Here is a 24112-nt window from a genome sequence, read left to right as displayed (position 1 = left end):
GATCAGGAGCCTGATTTTGGATGGATCTTCACAGATAATCCAGGAAGGTTTAAAAAGTGGCTTTCTTCATCCACTTTCTGAAAAACAGGACAAGTGTAATGAGCCCATTACTTTACCACTTGATACCTGCAATTTGTCACAATTATGCGAAATGGCAAAGCATTTCCCTTCTCTGAATGAAATGGAACTTCTGACATTACAATTGATGGAAAATGATATGTCTGTTACAGAGCAGGATTTATTTTCACGGATTGTTGAAAACAACTCTAGGTTCACAAAAATGATTACTCTAATGGGACAGAAATACCTGGTGCCACCAAAAAGCAGTTTTCTTTTGTCTGATATTTCTTGTATCCGCCCACTTCTGAATTGTAAGTAATTATTATGTGTATTATTAGAAAAAGATAATTTTTCTGTGGCCTCAGAAGTCAAGAGCTAGTTTGAATGTTGAATGGGGATAAACATTATATGAGGATAGGGTAAACACTGAAGTTTCTCATTGTAATTTTGCTTCTAAATTCAATTTTAAAATGCTGAATTTTGCCTTTATAAATGTTTTAAATTCTTATTATGAACAAAGGGTCAAAAACTAGTCCCTAAGAGACCAAATAGAGTTACAGATCAGGGGTCTGAGTTTGGATGGATCTTCACAGATAATCCAGGAATGTTTAAAAAGTGGCTTTCTTCATCCACTTTCTGAAAAACAGGACACTGCTCTGCACTGTTTGACATCCATCCATCATCTGAAGCTTCGTACTTAGGAGTTCAGGATACAACTGAGTTTGATCAAATAACTTTACTTTTCTTCATAACAAATAGAAACACTTCACATATGAATATTAACTCTTAGCCTTTTAGGTTACATTTTAAGCTGGTGTTCAAGTTTATTGTATAAAATTTCTTAAGTAGTTTCCTGTATAAAGTCGAAAATAAATATTGAAGTCCAGACCAGTATTTGAATTTAGATTCTGAAACTTAAATAACTGTGAGTCTTTGGGTATGTCACAAAACTGAGCCTGAGTTTCCTAATCTATAAAATGGATATGATTATAGCTACTTCTGAAGCAGTTTTGAAGGCTAAGTGAAATAATCTGCATTAGGAATTCAGTTCCGTGATTTATGTTTTTAATAAATTACAACTCAATATTCTCAGGTATGATGTAGGTATTGATCAAGTTGAATTGAATCTGCTGTTTATTATGATTTGGACATTTTATATTAAAATTTAAATTTAAAATAACAGCGTATTAACAAAAAGCTTCTTTTAATTGTTATTAAGCCATCTGACACATGAGTGATTATTCATGTCACAGTATCATAAATTCCTCAGGGTAAATGATAGGATAACAAATTAATGAGAAAATCATGATACGTTTGAACATTTTCCCCCATTCTTTTTTATCTTTGTTACTCTAATAGTTTGAAAACCGTTACTTCCTTGTTATAATTTGTGTTTTTTTGATTACTTATGGGATTGTACATTTACAGAAATATATTTGGTTATCAAAGGAGGCAAAGGGACAACTCTTCCTTACAGTGAAGTTCCAATTAATAAATGTGGGTGGAATGATGGAACTGGAAAATTTACATTTGGCAAATACCATACTAGTTGGATGGTATTTATAGTGGGTGAAAAGATGAGACACTGGATATTTGGACAATCTTAAAATATCTTCCCTGCAAGACACTTATTAACTACAAAGGGAAAACTAGAGAAACCTGGTAGACTATACTTTAACCTAGTGATCAAAGGTAGTATCACCAGTAATGAGACATTTCTACATCTGTATTTCCTGATGTGTTGTTTTAATAAGGACATGGCATTACTTCATTGGTACTCTTGCCAAAAATAACCAAAATTTAATCATGAGGAAATACCACACCCAAACTGAGGGACATTCTACAAAATAACTGGCCAATAGCCTTCAAAAGTGTGAAGATCATAAAAGACAAAGAAAGACCAAGGAACTTTCCCAGATTGGATGAGATTTAGGAGACATGACAACTAAATGCAATGTGTGATCCTGATTGGGATCCAGGACCAGAAAAAAGGACACTAGTAGACTTAGGGCAAAATATCAGTTATAAGACTGAAAGTTCATTTCATATAAAAATTAAAAAATATAAAGCAAATAATCCCTGAGGTTTGAAAGGACCACATTAATATTGCTCTGAAGATTTACAGGGTATTTAAAATCATTGGTGTCCAGCTAAGTGAGCTGTAGTTATTTTCGGACAGTCTCTGTAAAAATAGTAGTTGGTGAAATGTTAAAATCCCAGGGGTACTAAATTAAATGGGGAGTCTCAGTATTTTTAGATAAGTTGTTCTGTTGAAACAAATGCCACAAATCCTCTGTTGCATTGCATTATATTTTGTAGGTAGTGAATGTACTTCAGTTTTGAAGATCGTGTTTAGTTTTTAAAGTGAAGGTAGTTTTCATGAAGGTAGTGTCTGAAATTGTGTTTTTGTTCTTAGGTAGGAAAACATATGATGTAATTGTGATAGATCCACCATGGCAGAACAAATCAGTTAAAAGAAGTAACAGGTAGGTATAAATAAGTTTTCTATTAGATATATTTTCTAAAAGCTGTTGTCCTTAGTACATTCTAATTACATATGCTAAAAACATTAGTTTTTGATATAGGTTGTCTCAAACTACTAAAACACTTTAGTTTTAAAATTTTAATTTCTTTAAGTAGCTAATTCTCTTGAACTAGAGCTATATATAGGTGTAAGTATGTTAAAAGTAATATATTTATTAATTACTGAGGTTACTGACTGAACCAGTTCAGGGATGTTTCTGTAACAGTAAAGGACAACACTTTTTCCTTCTTTAATATAAAATGCTAAAGTTTAGAAATATGTGCCATAGTATAGATTTCCTTAGCAATCTGATTGTTGCCTTAAGCTGCCGGAGGTAATCTGTATCTTACCTGGTAGTATTGTCCTTGTTTAGAGTGTGTGTATGTGCGTGTGTATGTAGGTGGGAATGACATCATTTGTTGACAAGACAGTTTTTTCCCCCTGTGTCATTTCTCATTGTTATAGGTAACTGTTAAATTCAAAAGAATCAGAGAGGCCAATTCTGTAATATTCTTTGGTAATGTATTCCAGTTTTCTCCAAGACTTATTTTTAAATACATGTAGCTTAAATTTCATTTGCTTTTTTTTTTTTTTTTTAAAGAAAATCGCTAGCTTTTTAGGTCTTATTCTTGAATATTCTATAAAAGTTTTAAAAAAGTGGACAAGTGTTTGATGTTGTTAGCAGCATTTTGGGAGTACAGATTTTTGTAATTCTGAATAATAGACTCCTTCATTTAAAGTATTTTATGATAGTTTTACACACTACATGTTTTTTCTTGTGTGATATGCTTTATTTATTTATTTTCTCTTTTTTTATTAAAAATTTTAATGTTGACATTATTGCAGGCGCCCCCTCCCCTTTGCCCACCTTCATTCATCCCCTCACATTTTGAAAGTTTTGGTCCCCCCCCCCCACTTATCTTACAGGTGTATGTTTATGATCTCATTGTAACAATTTACTGTATTGCTTCTTTCCATCAACTTTTGATTTAAAAAATTCCAAACTGAGAAAAGTTGAAAGAATAGTACATGAATATCAAATTAGTATCCCCTAGATTTATCAGTTATTATATTTTACCACATTTGTGTGTATTTTTTTTCTCTCCATCTCTGCTTTTTTATCCGATGTTGCAGACATCATAATTTCACACACAAATTCTTTAGCATGCATCTCCTGAAAACAAGGACATTCTCCTACATAACTACAATACCATTATCACCAACAAGAAAGTTAACATTCACTACATATTCAGATTTCTCTAATTATTCTCAAACTATTCTTTATGGCTATATATGTTTTTATGTTTTTGCTGTTTAGATCCAATATCTAATTAGGGATCACTCATTGCATTTTTTTTTTTGTTTTAATTCATTTAATGTAGAACAGTTTCCCAGTCATTTTTTATCTTTAGGACATTGACTCTTTTTTTAAAAAATTGTGATTTGTTTATTATAGCTTTGAATAATGTATTACCTAGACATAATCTGACCAAAGATATGTGACCCCTACACTGAAAATTATAAAGTATTTTTGAGAAAAATTAAAGAAAATCTTTAAAAAAGTTATTTTCAATTACAGTTGACATATAATATTATAGTACTTTAAGGTGTAGAACATAGTGATTAGACATTGATATACTTTATAAAGTGATCACCCAGATAAGTCTGTTACCCATCTGGAATCATACCTAGTTACTACAGTATTCCCTAAGCAAATATATTCCTTGAGCAAAAAGAATCTTAATAAAAGAAAATGTCACATATATACACTGAAAGACGGAATATATAAACAGTGTCTGTTCTCCTGAATTGTCTAGGTTTTGTACAATCTCAAACATAATCTCAGAAGAGGTTTTATTTCTGGTGAAAATTTACATGGTGATTCTGTAATTTATATGGAAATGCAAAGGGCCAAAAATAGCCAGTGCAACTTAAAAAAAATTAATTTTGTACAATCTTATATTGGTTATATTAGTTTCAGGTATACAATATAGTGATTCAGCATTTTTTACCTTACAGTATTATCACCCCAATAATTCTAGTAATCTGTCACCATGCAAACTAATCGCAACATTATTGACTATATTCTCTTTTCCCTCTTCACTCATCCCTCCACCCCCTCCCTTCTGATAACCATCCCTTTGGTCTCTGTTTCTCTGTTTTTGTTTTGTATAGTTTGTTTGTTTTGCTTTTTTAGATTCCACATGTAAGTGAAACCTTATGGTATTTGTCTTACTCTGCCTGACATTTCACTTAGCATAATACCCTCTAGATCCATTCATGTTGTTGCAAACGGCAAGATTTCATTCTTTGTATTGCTATGTAATACTCCATTGTGTGTGTGTGTATGTGTGTGTATAGCTATTCATGTATCGATGGACACCTAGGTTGCTTCCATGTCTTGGCTATTGTTAATAATGCTGCAATAAATATAGGGGTGCATATATCTGTTATAATTAGTGTTCTCATTTTCTTTGGATAAATACCCCAAAGTGGAATTGCTGGGTTGTATGGTATGTCTATTTTTAGTTTTTTAAGGAACCTTTATACTGTTTTCCATAGGAGCTGCACCAATTTGCAGTTCCACTAACAGTGTACAAGGGTTCCCTTTTCTCCGCATCCTCGCCAACACTTGTTATTTGTTAACTTTTTGATAATAGCCATCTTGACACATGTGAGGTGGTATCTTACTGTAGTTTTGATTTACATTTCCCTGATGATTAGTAATGTTGACCATCTTTTCATATGTCTGTTGGCCATCTGTGTGTCTTCTTTGGAGAAATGTCTTTTCATGCCCTTTCCCCATTTTTCTGTTGTATTGCTTATTTTTTTAATTATTGAGTTGTATGAGTTTCTTAAATATTTTGGATATCAACCCAGATCAGAAATATTTGTGAATATATTCTTTCTTTCAGTAGGTTGTCTTTTTGTTTTGTTGAAGGTTTCTTTCACTATGCAGAAGCTTTTTAGTTTTATGAAGTCTCATTTGTTTATTATTGCTTTTGTTTCCCTTGCTTGAGGGGAAGTATCCAAAAAGCTGTTACTCAGACTAATGTCAAATATTTTACTTTCTGTGTTTTCTTCTAGGACTTTTATGGTTTCAGGTCTTTACATTTAAGTCTTTAATCTGTTTTGAATTTATTTTTGTTAGCCAATGAAATTTTGAAGGCATACGCCAGAGTTGAAAGACTTACACTACCGAGTATCAAGACCAGTTCAAAAAGCTATAACAACTAAAACTGCATTCTTATTACAAGATAAACAAGTGGAACAATGAAATATAATAGAATTCAGAAACAGTTTCTCACGTATATGATCATCTGATTTATGACAAAAGCGACATTGTTGTGCTTCGGTGAAATACTTGCCTTTAAAAAAAATAACACTTGTTCAAGATAATATCTATAAGGAAAAATAATGAATCATGAACTCTACCTTACACCCATTTACAAATAAAATCTTTAAGAAAAAAATTTTAAAAAAAGTTTTCCAATTACAGTTTACATTCAATATTATTTTATATTAGTTTCAGGTGTACAGCAGAGTGGCCAGATAATCACATACCCTACAAAGTGTTCTGTCTGATACCCATCTGGCACCATACAGAGTTACCACAGTATTATTGACTTTATTTTTCATACTACACTTTACATCCCCATTACTACTTTGTAGCTAACAATCTGTACTTCTTAATCTCTTCACCTATTTCACCCATTCCCCCAAACCTTCTCCTTTCTGGCAGTCATCAGTCTGTTCTCTGTATCTGTGAGTTTGTTTGGTTGTTGGTTCATTTATATTCTTTAGATTCCACATATAAGTGAAATCTTTCTCTGACTGACTTATTTCACTGAGCATAACACCCTCTGGGTCCATCCATGCTGTCACAAATTGTAAGATTTCATATGTTGACTCTTTTTTAAGTGTCTGTTCCACAGTTTGCAATTTTGTAGATATCCCACAATTTGGAATTTTCTGATCATTTACTCATGATTAGATTCAGGCTAATTTTTGGGGGGAAGAATACCACATAGCTGATGTTGCATACTTTCCATTGCAACACAAAGATGGAATTTGCTCAGTGATTTCCAGGAGATTAGAACTAGAAAATGAAGTATGACTGTTTCATGCTTCCCCTTCAAAATCAGCCCAGTGTGGCTGGCGTTGCTCAGTGGTTGAGCATCGACCTATGATCCAGGAGACCCAGGCTTGATTCCTGGTCAGGGCACATGCCCTGGTTTCCGGCTTGATCCCCAGCAGGGGCCATGCAGGAGGCAGCTGATCAATGACTCTTTCATCACTGATGCTTCTCTCTCCTTCTCCCTCTCACTTCCTCTCTCTGAAATCAATAAAAATATATTTAAAAAAACAAAAACAAAACACAAAATCAGCCCAATTAAATAAAATTAAGGCTAGTGAGAACGCAATGAAGTGATTGGTAGTCTGTGGGGAAGGAAGAAACTGAGACTCAGTAAAACAGAGGAATGGGGCATTGACTGGATGCTTTGATAAGGTCAAAGAATAGATGATGGATGGGGATTATGGCTGGAGATCAGAGATGTCCTGGTTTCAGAGATGGAGCAAGTGTGAGTGATGACAAGGCCTAGGTTATGGCAAGTGGAATGGATTACTGAAGTAGGGGGAATGCAATTGTATTTATTTAAGGGAAGAATAGTGAAGTGTGTACATTATATAGATTGTGCTATGAAATTGTCTGGGATAATGGCAAGATATCTACCTCATTGTTGGTGAGGTAGAAGGGTCTCAGTGCTTAAGTCCTCGTTGAGTATGGAGAGTGAAGATGAAATGAGTTCTGTAAGAAACATTAGAGGCTAGCATAGCTGGATAGCATACATCTCAAAGAGAAGGGGATTTTATGGAAACAACAAAAGGAGAATGCTGACCTCTTCTCCCCCTGTTGTATGTACTGAGTGTTGGAGAAAGGGCCACAGTTATTTGATTGAGTAATGTAGAGCAAGTAGTGTTCTAGCAAGACAAACTAGACTTCATACTATTAATGGCCAGGAGGTGCAAGACTAGAATTTTTAATTATTTTAACTTATTTTTTTGTAATGAAAGCATGAGGGATTTAGAGAGGCCAGTGGAACTGACTGGGAAGGAAGAAAGAAGGAGGATGATAGAACGAGGGTTGAAAATACGGTAGAATCTTGAGACGATAGTGTCAAGACTCACAGTGAGGGAGTCCTTGTGTAATGTACAGATTATGAAAACCAAACAATAATGGTAAAAAGCATATTGTACATATTAGTAAAATTACTGAAATGTAATGCATTTAGAGGTGACAAAGAAATACAGCCTCACAATTTTAAATAAGTAAAAACAAAAAATGGTTATTTCTGACTTGCATGTAATACTGTGTCCACTGGATGTCACTGTAGCTTCATATTTAGTAATACAAATAAATACTTATGGGAGCTTTGTGTTTGTGGAGTCAGTGTCATTCAGGTCTTCTTCCTACCTGTTTTTTTGTGTGTTTTTTTGCAGCAAATTTTACTAATATATTTTCTGTTTATTTTTAGGTACAGTTATTTATCATCACTGCAAATAAAACAAATACCTATCCCTAAACTGGCTGCTCCAAACTGCCTTGTTATTACTTGGGTGACTAATAGACAGAAGCACCTACGTTTTGTAAAGGAAGAACTTTATCCTTCGTGGTCTGTGGAGGTAGTTGCTGAATGGCACTGGTTAAAAGTAAGTTCAGAAGTTAACTTGTGACATATAAGTCATATTAAGGTAGCATTTGCTTTTTAATACTTAACATGTCACTGCTCTACTCCTTCAATATGGTCTAATTAAAACTTTTACTTTGCTGCTAAATACTTTTATCTTTTTATTCTTATGACTTTGTTCTCTTTTTTGTAACAGTCCCAAACTGCTGGCCTTAGTAAGTCACTCAGAGAGATATCAGGATGACATTTAAAAAGTTCTGATGTCTGTAGTTTAAAAAACAACAAACAAAAACTTTGGAGAATCTGTCCATCACTAACCATAGAAATAGCCTTACCCTTCGGTTCCTCTTTATACATCCACAATGGCAGTCACCCTTTTTGATTTCTTTCCTTTTTTTCTTTCTTATATTGCTGGGGATAGGAGAGAGAATAGCAAAGTAACCCAGTTTGGAAGAGGTGGGAAGATGCTAGAACCAAGAACTTTTCATACTTTAAACCTTGCCTTAGGCCCTTCGGTGCTTTATGTGCTGCTCTGCCTTTTTTAAAAAAAATATATATCTTTAATGATTTCAGAGAGAAGAAGGGAGAGAGGGAGAGAGAGAGATAGAAACATCAATGATGAGAGACTCATTGATCGGCTGCCCCCTGTTGGAGCTTGACCCCGCAACCCAGGAGGCATGTGCCCTGACCGGGAATCGAACCTCAATCTGGATCCTAAGTTGATGCTCAACCGCCGAGCCACGCCCGGCCGGGATGTGCCTATTTTTGAAAACAATGATTGTAACTCTCAAATTGGTTGAATGATCTTTAATATCTGTACTCGCTATAAGAATATAAAAATATACAGAAAAATTAAGAGTTCACTGGACATCCTTTTAAAGACACATTGTCTACTTAGATGAGTTCTTCAAAAGCGCTCCTACATTTTAGAAAGATAAGCCAGGTTAGTATGAGTTGAATGTCTAATGCTTACATAGGTGGCATATCCATGTCAGACACAGGAGAGACCTGTTTTCATGTGCTTTGTTTGTACTTTGTAGTCTGTGGAATATCTTGTGAAAGCTATGTACATTGTTAATTTGCAACTATTTTATGGGACTTGGCAAACAAACATTTACAGTTAGTTGTATCTTTGCTTTCATGACATATTTTGGGCTTAGCTTTTTTGATTTGGTATAGGACCATGACAGGAATATAAAACCTTGTTCCACCCTGCCCATTATGACAGTTCTTTTAATAATCAGACACTGGGATCAAACTCAGGAAAAGGTTACTTTCTGAAATCATAACCAGTAAAATGTTAACACATTGAAATTAAGACTAGCCCAGTCAGGCGTGGCTCAGCAGTTGAGCACCAACCTAGGATCCAGGAGATCGTGATTTGATTCCCAGTCAGGGCACATGCCTGGGTTGTAGGCTCGATCCCCAGTCAGGGGCGTGCAGGAGGCAGCCGATCAGTGACGACTCTCTCATCATTGATGGTTCTATCTCTCTCTCTCTCCCTATCCCTTCCTCTCTCTAAAATCAATAAAGATATATTAAAAAAACAAACAACCCCCCCCCCCCAAACTAAGACTGTTTGTAGTAGTAATCAGTTGTGAGAGATGGTATTGTAAGACCTATATATATGAAACACTATTAGGTAATTATATATATTGTTATAACAGAAGGAGTAATCTGCATTAAGTATAAAGAACATCCAAAGAATGAGAATTTCCAGTGGTTTTACTGCAATGGTAGAGGCACTGTCTCTCATGGGCTCAGAGGTGATAGAAAGATTTTACTGATTTTGTGTTTAGGTATTTTGATAGGGGTAAAGGTTTTACAGATAAAATATATGAATATTCTGATAATGAAAATATATACCTCCATGGTTAATTAATGAATTGATAGTGTTATTATGAATTATATTTTGAATTTGATTAGCTTAAGTGAATCTTTGAGAGTCTGATCACTCCAGGGTGAAATGATAAAATTAACTTCTGGATTTATAATGCCAAAGGATTGGACTATTGCCTATCTCATCAATCAATCCATGAGCTTCTTTCATTATTAATTTTAGCTCTGACAGTATTTAATGATACTGTTTCCTATAAATGAAGGAAAATACTATAATCTACTTAGTCACAGTGCCAGTAAATATATGAATGACTGAATAAATGAGTTAATGATAGCATGGTTTCCAGGAATAAATGTTAATTAAATGTAGAGATTTTTGTATACAAGATGGTAAAGTGATATTTAAAATAATTTTCAGTCCCTTACAGCTGCTGTGTCCAATATGGTAGTTACTCTGCGACTAGTCCAAACTGAGATGTGGTGTTAAGTGTAAAATATTGGATTTTGGAGGTGTAGTATGAAAAAAGAATATAACATATCTCAGTAAATTTTTTGAGTTGATTGCATATTGAAATGATAATATTTTTGATATGTCAGATTAAATACATATTTAAAATCAATTTCATTGCATTCTTTTGACTTTTTTAAATGTTGCTACTAGAAAATTTAAAATTCATATGTGGCTGGCATTTGTGGTTCATGTTATGTTTTTATTAGACAGCACTAGCCTGGAGGTTTAATAATTTCTTTTTCTTTGGTGGAAACTGTAGGAAAAAACAAACCTTTCTGGGATATTTACAGATGTATGTTTTTTGTTTGTTTGTCTGTTTTGTTTTTTTGATTCCTTCCTATCAGATCACCAATTCAGGAGAGTTTGTATTCCCATTAGATTCTCCACACAAAAAGCCTTATGAAGTTCTTATACTGGGGAGAGTTCAAGATAAAACTGCTTTACCATTAAGGTAGGAATGGTGACTTTTCAAAATTATATAAATTAATATTTATATTGTATTAATTTTTAGGTTTTAAAAAATTATTAAATAATCATTGATTTTCCTTAATTGTTATGTTTTTTGAAAATCTGAAAATGTCCCACACCAGAAAAGTATGAATGGTATGGCACATGAAACTTTATAATATTTTTTGTTTTATCTAGTGTGTAATTATCATTGTTGAAAAGGAAATTATTAGAAATGTCTTAATGCTTAAATTGTTGATTTCTTTTATTGTTTCTATTAAATTAATTTTAAATTCAGATGTTATTTGAAAGGTGAAAAAAGTTAAGGCAACTGTGGCTTACATATAAAAAATGTTCTGTAAAATATAATTTAGTTTGTTGTTCTGTTTTTATTAGGAATATGCTCCCCATTCCAGATCATAAGTTAATTGTCAGTGTGCCCTGTACTCTTCACTCACATAAGCCACCTCTTGCAGGTATGTTTTTATAAATATAATTGTTATGACTTCTGCCAAATTGAAAAAAAGGATTGAATTTAGTATTTGAATAGCCTAGATTTGAAAATTAAATCAGATATGTTATTTTAATTAATATTCTAAAATTTTATAGCAGAATATATGAGTAGTTAGTTGTTTTTGTTTTTTTGTGCTGCTGAAATATTCATTGTTTTCTTTGGTTCTTGTCTTGGGAGAGGGTTCTATCTAGTTGGTTAAAAAAGCTGCCTAGTGGCTGCAGGGAGAGGCTCAGACAGAAGCCCTGACTCCAGGGTAATGCAGAGGGGCGCCTTAAAGGCCACCAGGCTCAGGAGGCTCCTTGTGGTGCTTGAGGATGAGCCTTCTGAAGAGATACTCACCTAGTCCAGCCTGGGTGCAGGCAGGCCTGTAGAGGTTAGTCTGGAGCTATCTTCTTGTGAGTTTTACTACTTTATCTAGGAAGTAGCTTTCCAGGAAGGCAGAGAAGGGGGGATCTGTGCTGGCAGAACCCAGGGCATGCAGATTCCAAAAGGGCCTGGTTCAGGTTCTTCTCCAGGGCCATGATGGCTTCCATGGCATCCACTATCTCCCAAGATAGTGGACAGCTATCTGCATGTCCTGGAAGAGGGTTCTGCCACCCCACTGGTTTCGCATCTTTAAGAGATGGCTTGGCCAATTTGCAGAAGAAGCAGCCCTGTGCCCTCCAGAGCCATATCATTATGGTGGAAATAGAAGCCCAGAGAGGTAGGTGTGGGAGGTACACAGATGCAGGTTACCAGGGAAGCTGATGGAGGCCTCTGCCTTAGTGGGGTAATTGTGACAAATCTGAGAGCTCATGGTTGGTTGGCAATAGGAGCTAACCATAAGAAATTATGTTTGCTGGTCCTGGAGGTTGCAACTGGAAAGGATGTTGGAGGGTGGTCACAGGCTGGAAGAAGGCGAGTTCCTGGGTCTGTTCTGTACAAACACTGTTGAAGCAAGAAACAGATCTGCAGACCACTGAACATGCTGCATAGATTAGTCTTTTTTATTACCTCAATCTTTCCTCAAACTATTTTTTAGGTTCCCCTTATTGGTTGCAACCCCATCACTGGCCTGGACAGAATGTTAAGACTGATGCTAGGCCTCTGAGGACTATAGTTCAGGCATGGGTCAGGAACATCCAGCCCATGGGCCATGTACGGCCTACGAAATTGCTTGGTCTGGCCCTGCCAAGGCAGCGCCAGGAAGGACTCAAAATTCAATAAAACTAGGAGCTTTTTTCATAGCTAATTTTTAAGTTCATAATTTTGTATGGTCCTCAAATGATGTTATAAATATCCAAATGGCCCTTGGCAGAAAAAAGGTTCCCCACCCCTGGTGGGGGGTTTTGCTTTACTACTAGGGTTCTATCTCTTGCTTGTTCTAAAACCAGAATAGATAATTGGTAGAGACTGTCAGGATTTTATGTTGAGGTAGTGTTGCTTTTCTGAACCAATGGAAAGGGAATTGCTGCAGCTTGTAATTCTTACTAGTCTTAATGCTTTAGTATAATGTTAATCATTCAATGAAACTAAGCAGCAAGGAATAGTGGAAAGTTTCGGTTTTGGAGGTTGACTGACATGAGTTTGAATCCTGGCTGTGTTACTTGAGTGAGTTACTCTAATCATTTTACACTTCGGAGTCCTTATTTAAAGAGGGAATAATGATATTTAATTTGTCAGATTTGTGAGGATTGGTTATAATGTATTTGAAATTCTGAAGCATATAATAGAAGCTCAGTGAATGCTAAATTTTTCAAGTGAGAGTTTTTAAAAAAGGAATGTAAATCTTTGAGAGAGACTAAATTTGATATTCAAAGTTTACTATTCAAATAATTTCTTCAGGAATATATATTTTATTAATTTGGTGATCCATGCTTTAAAACCCCTAACTTTTCAAGCTGCCACTCAGGAAGACTATAGGCTACCATCCTATCATATTACTTTGCAGAAAATGATATAGTTTATGAGCTCGGATATATAGGAAAGTGAATACAAATTCCCCAAAGAATTTTTATTGAGAGCACTTAGGCTTTTTCTGTTATTTTAAATTGTAGAAGAAACATTATAGTGTTACTTCATTTGAGGAATATTCACATGTCTACCTGATGATTAATTCTTTGACTTAGAATAATTCTCAGTGAATAATCACCTTTAAACTTTGGACTGTCATAGATTTTTTAATATATTAAGTATGTGACTTAAATGAAAAGTGAGATTGTACTGTTCTTTGAGGAAAAAATGGTTTGACACCAGTTATACATGATGGAGAAAATCTAATTTGTATTCTTTTCATTTGAATTTTATCAATCAGTGAGTACCAAAGCTTACTTTAGTGTTTGTCTTAGAGCTTATTTTTTTACTTTTAAAAATCCAAAAGCTAAGACCCAAAACCTTTCATTCTTAAATGATAATTAAACTATCAGTTACTTTTAAGTAGAATAAAATTATGTTTAAAGATTAATTTTAAGAGTTAAAGTTTTAAAATAGTGAAAGCAGTTAGTCTTTTATTACTACTCATAAAAACTAGTGTTACAGCCTGTATTTATGAAATGCAGCTTTTCTACATTCCCAGTAGAGAGCAGCACAAACACATGTTAGGATTGAGAACTATTTAGAAACAAAAGTTAGATTTTTTGGGGGGGAAAATTCTCATTATTCCATATATGTGATTCTTATGCTTTGGGTAAGCAGTGGGAGACAAGAAATATTTGTAATCCTTTATTTTTGAGTTCATGTTATTAGATAGCATGTGCATGTATTTTAGTTGTAGAGCTGTACAAATTAAAGCTACTGGAAAGCAACTTTCAAATTTCTGCAGTATATTTTACTCTGAGATCATAACTCTAGGATTTGGGATGATACATGGTCTATATTTAATGTTTAGAACTTTTACATGTAAATGTTCTTAAGCTGAAAATTCATAAAATGAAATGCCCTCCTTTTGCTTCTAGACACACCAAGATTTTTTTTAAAAAGTTATAATTTGCTATTTCTGCTGCAAAATATAAAAAAGACCAAATTGGCAGCATATTCATTTCAAATGATACATTTACTCTATTTTTAAGTTTTGAAGTTTCCTCCTTAGATGGAAAGATAAACCATCAATAGCTCTGATGGCTTACAACCTAACAAAGATATATTCTTAAGTTTAAAGATTTAATAGGAAGATTATGAAATAAAAGTAGTTGAGTCAAACTTTATTTTTTATATTTTACCGTAGAAGAATTTCCACTCCTTTTTACTACTTTCTTCAGTCAGTTTCTATCTGAAGAGTAAAACATAGTTTGATGAGATTCTGTGTAGTGTTTGAGCAACTTCTGCCCAGCTCCTTGCTCCCAGAGCTAAAGGGAGATGACTGGTTATGCATAGATTACTTCCTCACTAATGCCAGATATTATGTAATTATCTAAGTATGTACAAGTTATATTTAAATTTATATATTTGCATTTACTTTTAATTGAGATATAATTGACATATTAGTTTCAAGTATACAACATAATGATTCAATATATGTATGTACAGATGGTCCCTAACTTAAAATAGTTCTACTCAACAATTTTTTGACTTTACGATGGCACTAAGGCAGTATTCATTCAGTAGAAACCATACTTTGAATTTTGAATTTTGATCTTTTCCTGGGCTAGTGATATGTAGTCCTATACTTTCTCATAATGCTGGGCAGCAGCAGTGAACCACAGCTCCCAGGCAGCCACCCAGTAATGAGGGTAAACAATCACTTTAAACCTACAGTGCATTTACTGTGTTAGATGGTTTTACCCAACTGTAGACTAATGTAAGTGTTCTGAGCATGTTTAAGGTAGGCTAGGTTTAGCTGTGATGTTCAGTGGGGTATTAAGTGCATTTTTGACCTATGGTATTTTCAACTTGTGATGGGTTATCAGGATGTAACCATTGTTAAGTTGAGCATCTGTATTACGAAATGATCACCAACAATAAGTCTAGCTAATATCCATTACCATGCATAGTTAAACATTTTTTTCTTGTGATGTAACTTTAAAGATCTTGCATTAGCTTTTTAATTCATATTTAAAATTAGTAAGAATAAAACATTTTTATTAATTTACCTTTATTTCTTTTGCCTTGTTTTGAAATTAAACGAACATTTAACATCATAAGATATTACTCTTTGATTTTCTATTTTTGTCAGCCAGAAAGAAAAAAAAAAATCATTCAGTAATGTGCTACATTGAGAAAATAGGTGATAAATGGGTTTGGGTTGTATGTATTTTTCCACTCTAAGTATCTGGTAATCTTTTTGTATTAGATTGTGAACTCTTAGAAAACATGGACATCTGTTTTTCTTATTAAATCCCATAGCACTGATTATAGTGGATGCTCAGGATAGTAAATATTTTTGACCGTCTGACTCCAGTTTAGTCTTCAGTTTAATGTTCCAAAATAGAGTTGCTAACATCTTTGTACTGAAAAACTGAACAAATAAGCAAGAACAAAGAGAACCCTGTTTCATTATAATCTTAGACTACATTAAAAGTGAACTGAGGCTGGTAAAGCATTGAATTAAAGCATTTAATTGTATACTAATAAAAGGACTAGAAGTCTTCATGCTACCATCTCCTAGAAGTTGGCAAAGCCCAAATTTGAATTTAGTTGTTATAGACAGGTACTTTTAATTCTTTGAATTTTGATAAACAGACCAGTACTTTCAGACAAATAAATATTTTGCTGTGAGAGCAATTGAAGAACATTAAAAAACATACAGTTTTTCATGTATTGTTGAAAGTATTATAGGTGTCCCTTCCGCCCCCCTCCCCCCTTTCCCTACATCAAGTATTCCTAAGGAACCTGTCTTATTACTAAAGGGAATTTGATAGATTTCTTCCAAGCTCAATCTTGTATGCAGTTAAGACTATATTTTACCTGTCCAGTGACTTTTCATCCCTGAATTGTTGTTTTCATACCCAGTTACTGTAATTGGTTAATAGCTAACTTAGCAACGTGATTAAGGTTAAATTGACTTAAATATTTGTCATCCAAGTGAGCATGTGCTTTAAAAAAAAAGCTTCCATGGTATTCTTTTCTTTGTTAGTGTTGATCACAGCTATTTAGCCAATATATATATGAGGTACTTTTTTTTTTAAACAAAATATAATTTTCAATGTTAATACAATGAATAAGGAATACTTAACTGTGGAAATAATATGGTGAAATTTTTAGGTAAATAAGGATCTATAATTTGGAAGTGAAAGACTGTTCATAGTACTACCAAGTTAGAGCTAAGGGGATATAGTTAATTGTTAGTCAGATGTTCTGAATATTTCTGTGTCCAACTCTTCATTTATTGCACTTTCACTAAAGTATATGTTTGCAGAGACTAATATTTTGTCTTAGTTTTTTAAGTTGGTTGTCTTTGTATTGTTGCTATAGACTTCTTTTTCATGCATGGATTACGTTTATTAAAAATAAATTAAGTTTGTACTCAGGAGATCTGTCAGCAGTATTGGAAAACTGAAAAGTCATCTGTGTGGGTGTTAAAATCCTCATTTCTCATCTACAAATGAAAACCAATAAATCAGGGCTATTGAAAGTTCTCATGGTGTTTTCCCCAACCTCAAGGGTACTTATTTCAAATGACTTTCTATCTATAAATAGTAAAGCCTGTGACGAAATCCTTGAAATTAATTTGCTGTCTTTTTTTGGTGGGGGGAAATATTTTTGCGTTTCTAATCTTAACTGCTAAAAGGATATTGATTCCTTTCTTAATAATAATTATGTTTTTTTCTCTTTTTTGGACAGAGGTTTTAAAAGACTATATCAAGCCAGATGGGGAATGTTTGGAATTGTTTGCTCGAAATTTACAGCCAGGTTGGACTAGTTGGGGCAATGAAGTTCTCAAATTTCAACACGTGGATTATTTTCTTGCTCTGGAGTCTAGAAGCTGACTCTGATCTTTAAGTTGAGATTTTCTTCAGGTTTCTCCCACTCCCCCTCCCTTTATTCTGACGGACTGTTTTCTTTCGTCACCAACAAGTATGCTTAGACATGTAAACAGGACATGGTTGTTCAGCAAAATGGCCGGAAGTGACTAGCCTTCATGCAATTTTGAGATGAATTTTTACTTCAGTTGCACGAGTATTTTATATTATCCTAGGCTCATCACAAATAAAGATGTAAGCCTTTAGAAAGATGGCAAGACTGTTACTGAAAAAGTCACAAAGCCTGCACTGAGGACCAGAGGTCATAATTTTGCCTATGGATGTGTTTTGTTTGGCTCACACAGTAATATAAAAAATGTGAACCATTATTCTATAAAAATCAGGAAATTTCACGTAAAAGTCCAGATTTCTGCTTTTCTTTAAAATTTAGATGCTCTGACTACACTGTGGCGTGTGTTCTTTCCTAGTGTCAATATGTAGGACTCAGTGGTGGCAGTTCTTTTGGGAGGGGCCATGCACAGTTTATGACAGTGCCTCTTGCTCCATGTCACTCAGTTATATGGTCTATGTGGCCCTTGTACAACCCAAATATACAGCCTGTGCTATACTGTTACATTCTGGGAAAAGCATTCAGAAACCTGCCAAGTTTATACTGAGTTTAGGAAACATTTTTGGAGGATTTTAAATTGTGTTCAAGGTCACTCTTCAAGTACGTGTTAGTTTGCTTATTTTTCTGGAAAAAATTTTAAAAATATTTTTTATAAAAATGTCAGAGGTGGATCCAAGGTGTCAGCAGAATAGGTGGAAGCTACACTCACTTCTCCCAGGACTAAAGTGGAATTACAACTAAAATATAGATCAACCAACCTGAATAACCAACTGAAAACTAGCTGAACAGAAGTATTATAACCAACATTTTGCAGAAGAAGCCACGTCAAGACTAATAGAAAGGGCAGAGTTGCAGTAGTGGGGTTGAGGGTCTGCGTGAAAAAGGTGAAGGGATTAATGAAAAAAACAACTCATAGACCCAGACAACAGTATGCTGATTACTAAAGGGAAAGGGGGGTGGGGGAGGTAGAAGAAGGTAAATGGGGATAAATGGTGATGGAACAGGACTGGACTTTGGGCGGTAAGCACACAATACAATATACTGATGATGTATTATAGAATTGTACATTTGAAACATAGTTTTGTTAACCAATGTCATCCCAGTAGATTCAATAAAAATAAGAAAAGATAAAAATGTTAAAAAGTAAACACTGCTTATGATTGTGAAAAAGTATTTTACAGATTTTCTACAAATAAATATTTGTTTACTAAGTGATATATTTTTTACTGAAATTGAGACAGGCCAGTAAGTCAGGACAAGCGGAACAGGGAAACTGAGACAGATTGTTAAACAGCAGTTTACAGCTACCTAGTAAATCCTATCTTCCCTAAACCAAGGACACGAGAGTAAATGGTTTGTGTTAGATGGGCCAGGTACAGAAACTCACCAGGGCAGGAAGCCTCAGATGCCTAGCAAGGGGTGAAACTGGGAAAATAAGAACCTTGTCCCCAGGGTAATCTACCCTCTCCTAGCGTATCTCTCTGGTCATGCAGTTTAGACCCTCTGAGTGTTCCTCCCTAAAGATAATATGTAGGCCTCTGTTGTATTTCAGCTCCAGGCCCAGATAAGCAGCGAAGCCACCAGACAAGTGGTGCCTGGGCTGCCTCAGGACCTGATACATTGACTAATGACCCCTGCCCTGGCACCAACCAATTGATAGAGACCCCCACCCTGAAAGAGCACACCTGCAAAGCTGATTAATACTCTATTGAGACACTCCCCTGAGACCTTTCTTAAGAAATAAAAACTTCAAGACAAAGGACCCAGTGGGCTCTCCCTCTGGGGAACACCCCCCCCCCCCATGCCTCCATTCCTTTTTCCCTCTTCTTTCCGCACAGGGACCCCACAAGACTTGCAGCCAGGGCAGCAATGGGCAGGGGGAGCTTGTTGCAGGCTAATCTGAACCGGTTCCCAAGGACCCCTTTTCTCTACTTCCCAGAGAGCCAGGGCAGCCCCGCCTAGGCTCTCCTTTTGCTTCTTCTATGCTAAGCCCTTAATTGTTTTACTGTCCCTAGCTTTAATAAATGTTCCCTCATTGTCATCTGGACTCGTGAGATTTTCCTGCACAAAGTCAAGAACCCACACACTACTGGCTCACCCTAGGCAGACCTGCCAAGGGCCAGGTCCCCTTTCCAATAACAAAATGATTCTTTAAAAAGTATGCTGATTTATTATGTATAACCTTTTTAAAAACTGAGGTATAATTTTCAAATAAAATTTTCCAGTTTTCTGTGTAACAGTTCAATGAGTTTTGAAAACATGTACATAGTGGTCTATCTACACTATAATTATGATATATAACATTTCCTTTTCCCTCAAAGTTCATGTGACTTTTTTTTTTTTTTTAATATATCTTTATTGATTTCAGAGAGAGGAAGGGAGAGGGAGAAAGGTAGAAACATCAATGATGAGAGAGTCATTGATTGGCTGCAGCCCGCAACCTGGGCATGTGCCCTGACCGGGAATCGAACCCTGATCCCCTGGATCTTAGGCCGATGCTCAACCGCTGAGCCACGCCCGGCTGGGCTCATGTAACTCTTTGCAGTCAGCCCCCTCCTTCCAGCCTTGGCCCTTGACAAATAATGATTTGTTTTCTATGATTACTTTTGCTTTTTTAGAATTGCGTATAAATGGAATCATAGACAACATAATATACATGTCTGGCGTCTTTCGCTTAGCATTTTCAAAAAGCATGCTCTCCACGTAAGAAACATTCAAACCCGTAGAGGTGTTTTGTGAGTTTATTTGAGCCAAACTGTTGATAATTGCCAAGAAGCAAAATCTCAACGGATTGAGTTTATGCTCCAGAAAATAGCAGTTTTCCACTTTATTTTATATGTTACAATCAAAAGAGAAGATGTAAGTGTGTTACGTGAAATCCATTGGTGATAGATTAGGGAGGTGGGAGAAAGCAAAGCAGGGAGTCCTCTGGGATTGGATAAAAAGTAAAATGATAGACACACACATCTTTACATAGGTGGGTGCAGGATAGTTAATAGTCAACAACTGGTAACAATGAGGGGGTTTATGGTCTCTGCTCTGTTGCCCTCCCTGTGCTTTTAGGAGTCCAGACAAAGGAAATTACTTTGACATTCTAAAGGTATGTTATCTTGGATGCAAAGAGACAGTATTATTAATTAAGGTGAAAATTGACCTTTGTCAATGAAGATTCTAGCCTAGGACATGACTACCCTCCATAAACTGCTTTTAGTTAAAAAGTTAATTTCAGACCATCGTATGTAGTTACTTTAGGTCTCTTGAGTTTGTAAGGCTGCCATGCAGGCCTCCCCTGAGCTTGTCAGATTTAGTATGTGTCCCTTTTTCATCCACAATTCCATTTACAGTGTTTCTACAAACATTTATTTACCAAGTAAAATGTTAGGTTAAAATGGTTATCTGACAATGTTGCCAGTTTATTTACTTATTTTGCCAAAAACTATTATTTTTGAATTTTGTTCATTCTTTTAGTGTGTGAGTATAGTGTCAGAGGCTTACCTGTGTATTTGTAAAGCTATTCTAAATTGTTATTTAAAAGGAAAAAGCAAACTTCTCACAACCTTATTTTAAACTCTTTTCAGCTTCTTGTAGTATTTATAGATTTTATATAGTTTGTGGAAACATCCTCACAAGATTTTTAGACTTTTATTTTTGCACTCTTATTGTTCAGCCTTTATTTGTATCCTCTAGTCAAAGTTTGATTGATTGATTTATTTTAGTTCTTTTGGTCACTGTAGGTGCAGGGTCTTTTTTTGTGTATAAGGCTTTTCTTGTAAATTCAGTATAGCAGTCAGTGCATTCTGAAATCAACTTGCCAAGGTTTGAACCACAACTTTTTTAGCTCCTCATTTTTGTTTTGGGCGAGTTATTTAAGTCTCTAAGCCTTAGTCTTTCCATCCACAGATATGGACAATAATAATACCTCATTAAATTGTGGGTATTAAAATGAGTTGATATATGTAAGTCACTTAGAACAGTGCTTGGGATATTTTAAGCACTCAATAAATGTTTGGATCCCTTGCATATTTTTTTATTTCAGGTCAAAAAGTTTCTCTATCACAATCTGTACTCTAATTCAGGGGGTTTACCTGAACATTGCCCATAGAGATTTTCTGTCTAAGCATCGTATTTTTTATCTTTTTCTTGAGATCAGATTTCCTAGCCTGCACCGGATTTCATACATGAGGAAGCTTTGAGATTTTAGTTTTTTTAGATTTTTTAGTTTCCATTGTAGTTCTGCCTAAAAACAAGTGTCAGGGAGCTCAGAGATACAATATATCTCCAGCAGTAAAGGTGGCTGGGAAACGTTGAACTCTCTGTTGAACCTTTTGTGACTGTTTAACTCTGTAGCCTCAGGTTTGGCTGACTACCCAGAAAGCAGGAATGCTGTCCAAAGATAGACGTCAGGCCCCAGGGTTAAATGAATGTATAGAGTGTGGATAACTTCCTGATGTTATCTATTAACTTAGAAATGCATTGTTCTTTCTCGTGGTCTATGTGACTATCCACCATATGCTTTCACTATTGTGCCCCTATAAAGTGAGAGACCCTGTCCTGGGAGGGGGGTGGGATTCCTGATTCCCCAACGGCCACCACTGGGAACAGCTGCTTTGCCTGTGTGTGTAAATTTCTTCTATTAAAGCTCTTATGAATTTGAATAAGGCTACTTGTCAGTTCTTTGGAATCGATCCTGAATTTAGACTTTTGGGGCTTTCTCCCAACACAAGTATGAAAAACAAATTAAAATAAAGGTCACATGTGGCTTTGGGCTTCCACTCTTGATTGCATACAGCCGCCCTGACTGAGCTGTGTAGTACTCCACATTGGTCAAAATAGATCTGTTACACTTTGCTGGAGATGTCACGGACTTGATCTTATGCAGGACAGCTACGGACTGAATGTTCGTGGCCCTCTAAATTCATATGCTGAAACCCTAACACCCAATGTGGTGGATGGTATTTGGAGGTGGGAAGTAATTAGGTTAAGCCTCCTCCTGTCACCAGTTATCGTCCCTTTACCCTGTTCTACCTCCCACCACCCCTCTTACTTAATGTTGTCGTCTATGTCTATGAGTTTCTTTTTTCTTAGTCCTTTTGCCTTTTTCACACAGTCCTTCACCCACCCGACCCCCCGACCCTGGCCAACAGCTGTCAGTCTGTTCTCTGTATCTTTGAGTCTGCTTCTATTTCATCTTTTAGTTTATTCTGGTTCATTAGATTCCACATATAAGTGAAATCATATGGTGTTTGTCTTACCAAATAATCCTAGGTCCCCAAATCTTACCTTTGCAGGCTTAATACCCTAGAGACATATCTTTAGTGAATTGTTATGTTTTCAGCTTCAGTGAAACATTGGGTTTTCAGAGGATTATCACCTTCAAGGGCCTTCCTTTCCCTGCAGATGCTGTACAATTCACCTCTTTTGACTCATATTATACACCACTGGCCTACCACACCCCAGAAACACCATAGCATTGTTGGCATAGTTCTCCGGTTACCAGAGTTCTTTTACTTCAATTATATCACTTTATCCTCAAGCAATTTTATGAAGTTGTGATTATAGTGAGGGATCAGGTTCATAGAGGCTAGCTGACATGGCTAATCAGTGACAAACAAGACTGGGATTCTATTCTGATTCCTAAATGAAGGTACTTTATGTTGTGCCATGTTTGCTAATGAACCTGAGATCTTAATAATAGACTCATTAGCTACTAATCAGAGGATCCATTGTGTGGCCTGAAGGAAACAGAGTGGTTCATGTATAATCATTCAAACATACCTTTCTCAATATATAATATCACCAGTCTTGGGTTATTAACACAATATTTTTCATTAAAGATTTTAGTGACGTTATTTGGAACTGGCAGCCTGAGTGCAACTCAGAATCACTCAGAATCAGATGGGCTGCTGAACCCTTTGAGATAAGCCATGCCACTGTATTTTTCTGCTTCAGATTAGCCATTTTAAGTTCCGTTTTAAGGAAGCTCTTCTCAAAATATAGACCTGGACTTAAAGGAGGCTGTTCCAGTGATTATAAAGGGGAGATTAAGGTAAGTATGGATGCAAATTATTTTATGCACCATGGTGATCTGTTATCAGTGTTTGGGTGTATGAACCAACTCAGAACTGTGTAGAGGGTCTTAATGAAATTCATGGCTCTGTCAATCAGTCTGCCCTAGCCTGGAAGCAAGTCAGAATACTATAACCAGCTCCCCCTAAATATTCCTAGGAGTTACCCCCCTAGATCCTCTGCAGCTTCTGTGAACTTGATTGGAACCTCTTGGAGTTTTTCAGTATCAGTCCAAATCTTTTCGACCATATAAACACAAATTGATCTCTAGGATTAGAGAGCATGAGGACAACTTTTTCATCTACTTTTTCTGATCAGGCTTTGGCCTAATTATCAAATAACTGTGATACTAATATGGGATAACTTTGGATGATAGCTAAGGCAAATGAATGGTTGTTGGCAGTATTAAAATTATTTTTGGTCAATATCTTTACGGGAAAACATGGTACCCAGCT

General features: G+C 35.5%; 1 protein-coding gene across 4 annotated transcripts in view; it reads left to right on the top strand.

The window, feature by feature from the left end:
* METTL4 (methyltransferase 4, N6-adenosine) overlaps positions 1-22238 on the top strand; it is a 30295-nt gene extending 8057 nt beyond the window's left edge. For all 4 annotated transcript variants that reach the window (XM_081148298.1, XM_081148301.1, XM_081148299.1 and 1 more), the window contains exons 4-9: positions 2-371; positions 2477-2546; positions 8122-8296; positions 10969-11075; positions 11468-11547; positions 17343-22238. In XM_081148298.1, the coding sequence (XP_081004424.1) occupies positions 2-371; positions 2477-2546; positions 8122-8296; positions 10969-11075; positions 11468-11547; positions 17343-17488 (948 nt within the window). In that variant the 3' untranslated portion in view covers positions 17489-22238. The remainder of the gene's footprint in view (position 1; positions 372-2476; positions 2547-8121; positions 8297-10968; positions 11076-11467; positions 11548-17342) is intronic.
* The last annotated feature ends 1874 nt before the right edge of the window (positions 22239-24112 follow it).

The sequence above is a fragment of the Miniopterus schreibersii genome (genome assembly GCF_964146895.1).
Source record: "Miniopterus schreibersii genome assembly, chromosome: 10".
NCBI classification, from domain to species: domain Eukaryota; kingdom Metazoa; phylum Chordata; class Mammalia; order Chiroptera; family Miniopteridae; genus Miniopterus; species Miniopterus schreibersii.
This window is presented reverse-complemented; position numbering and strand designations above follow the sequence as displayed.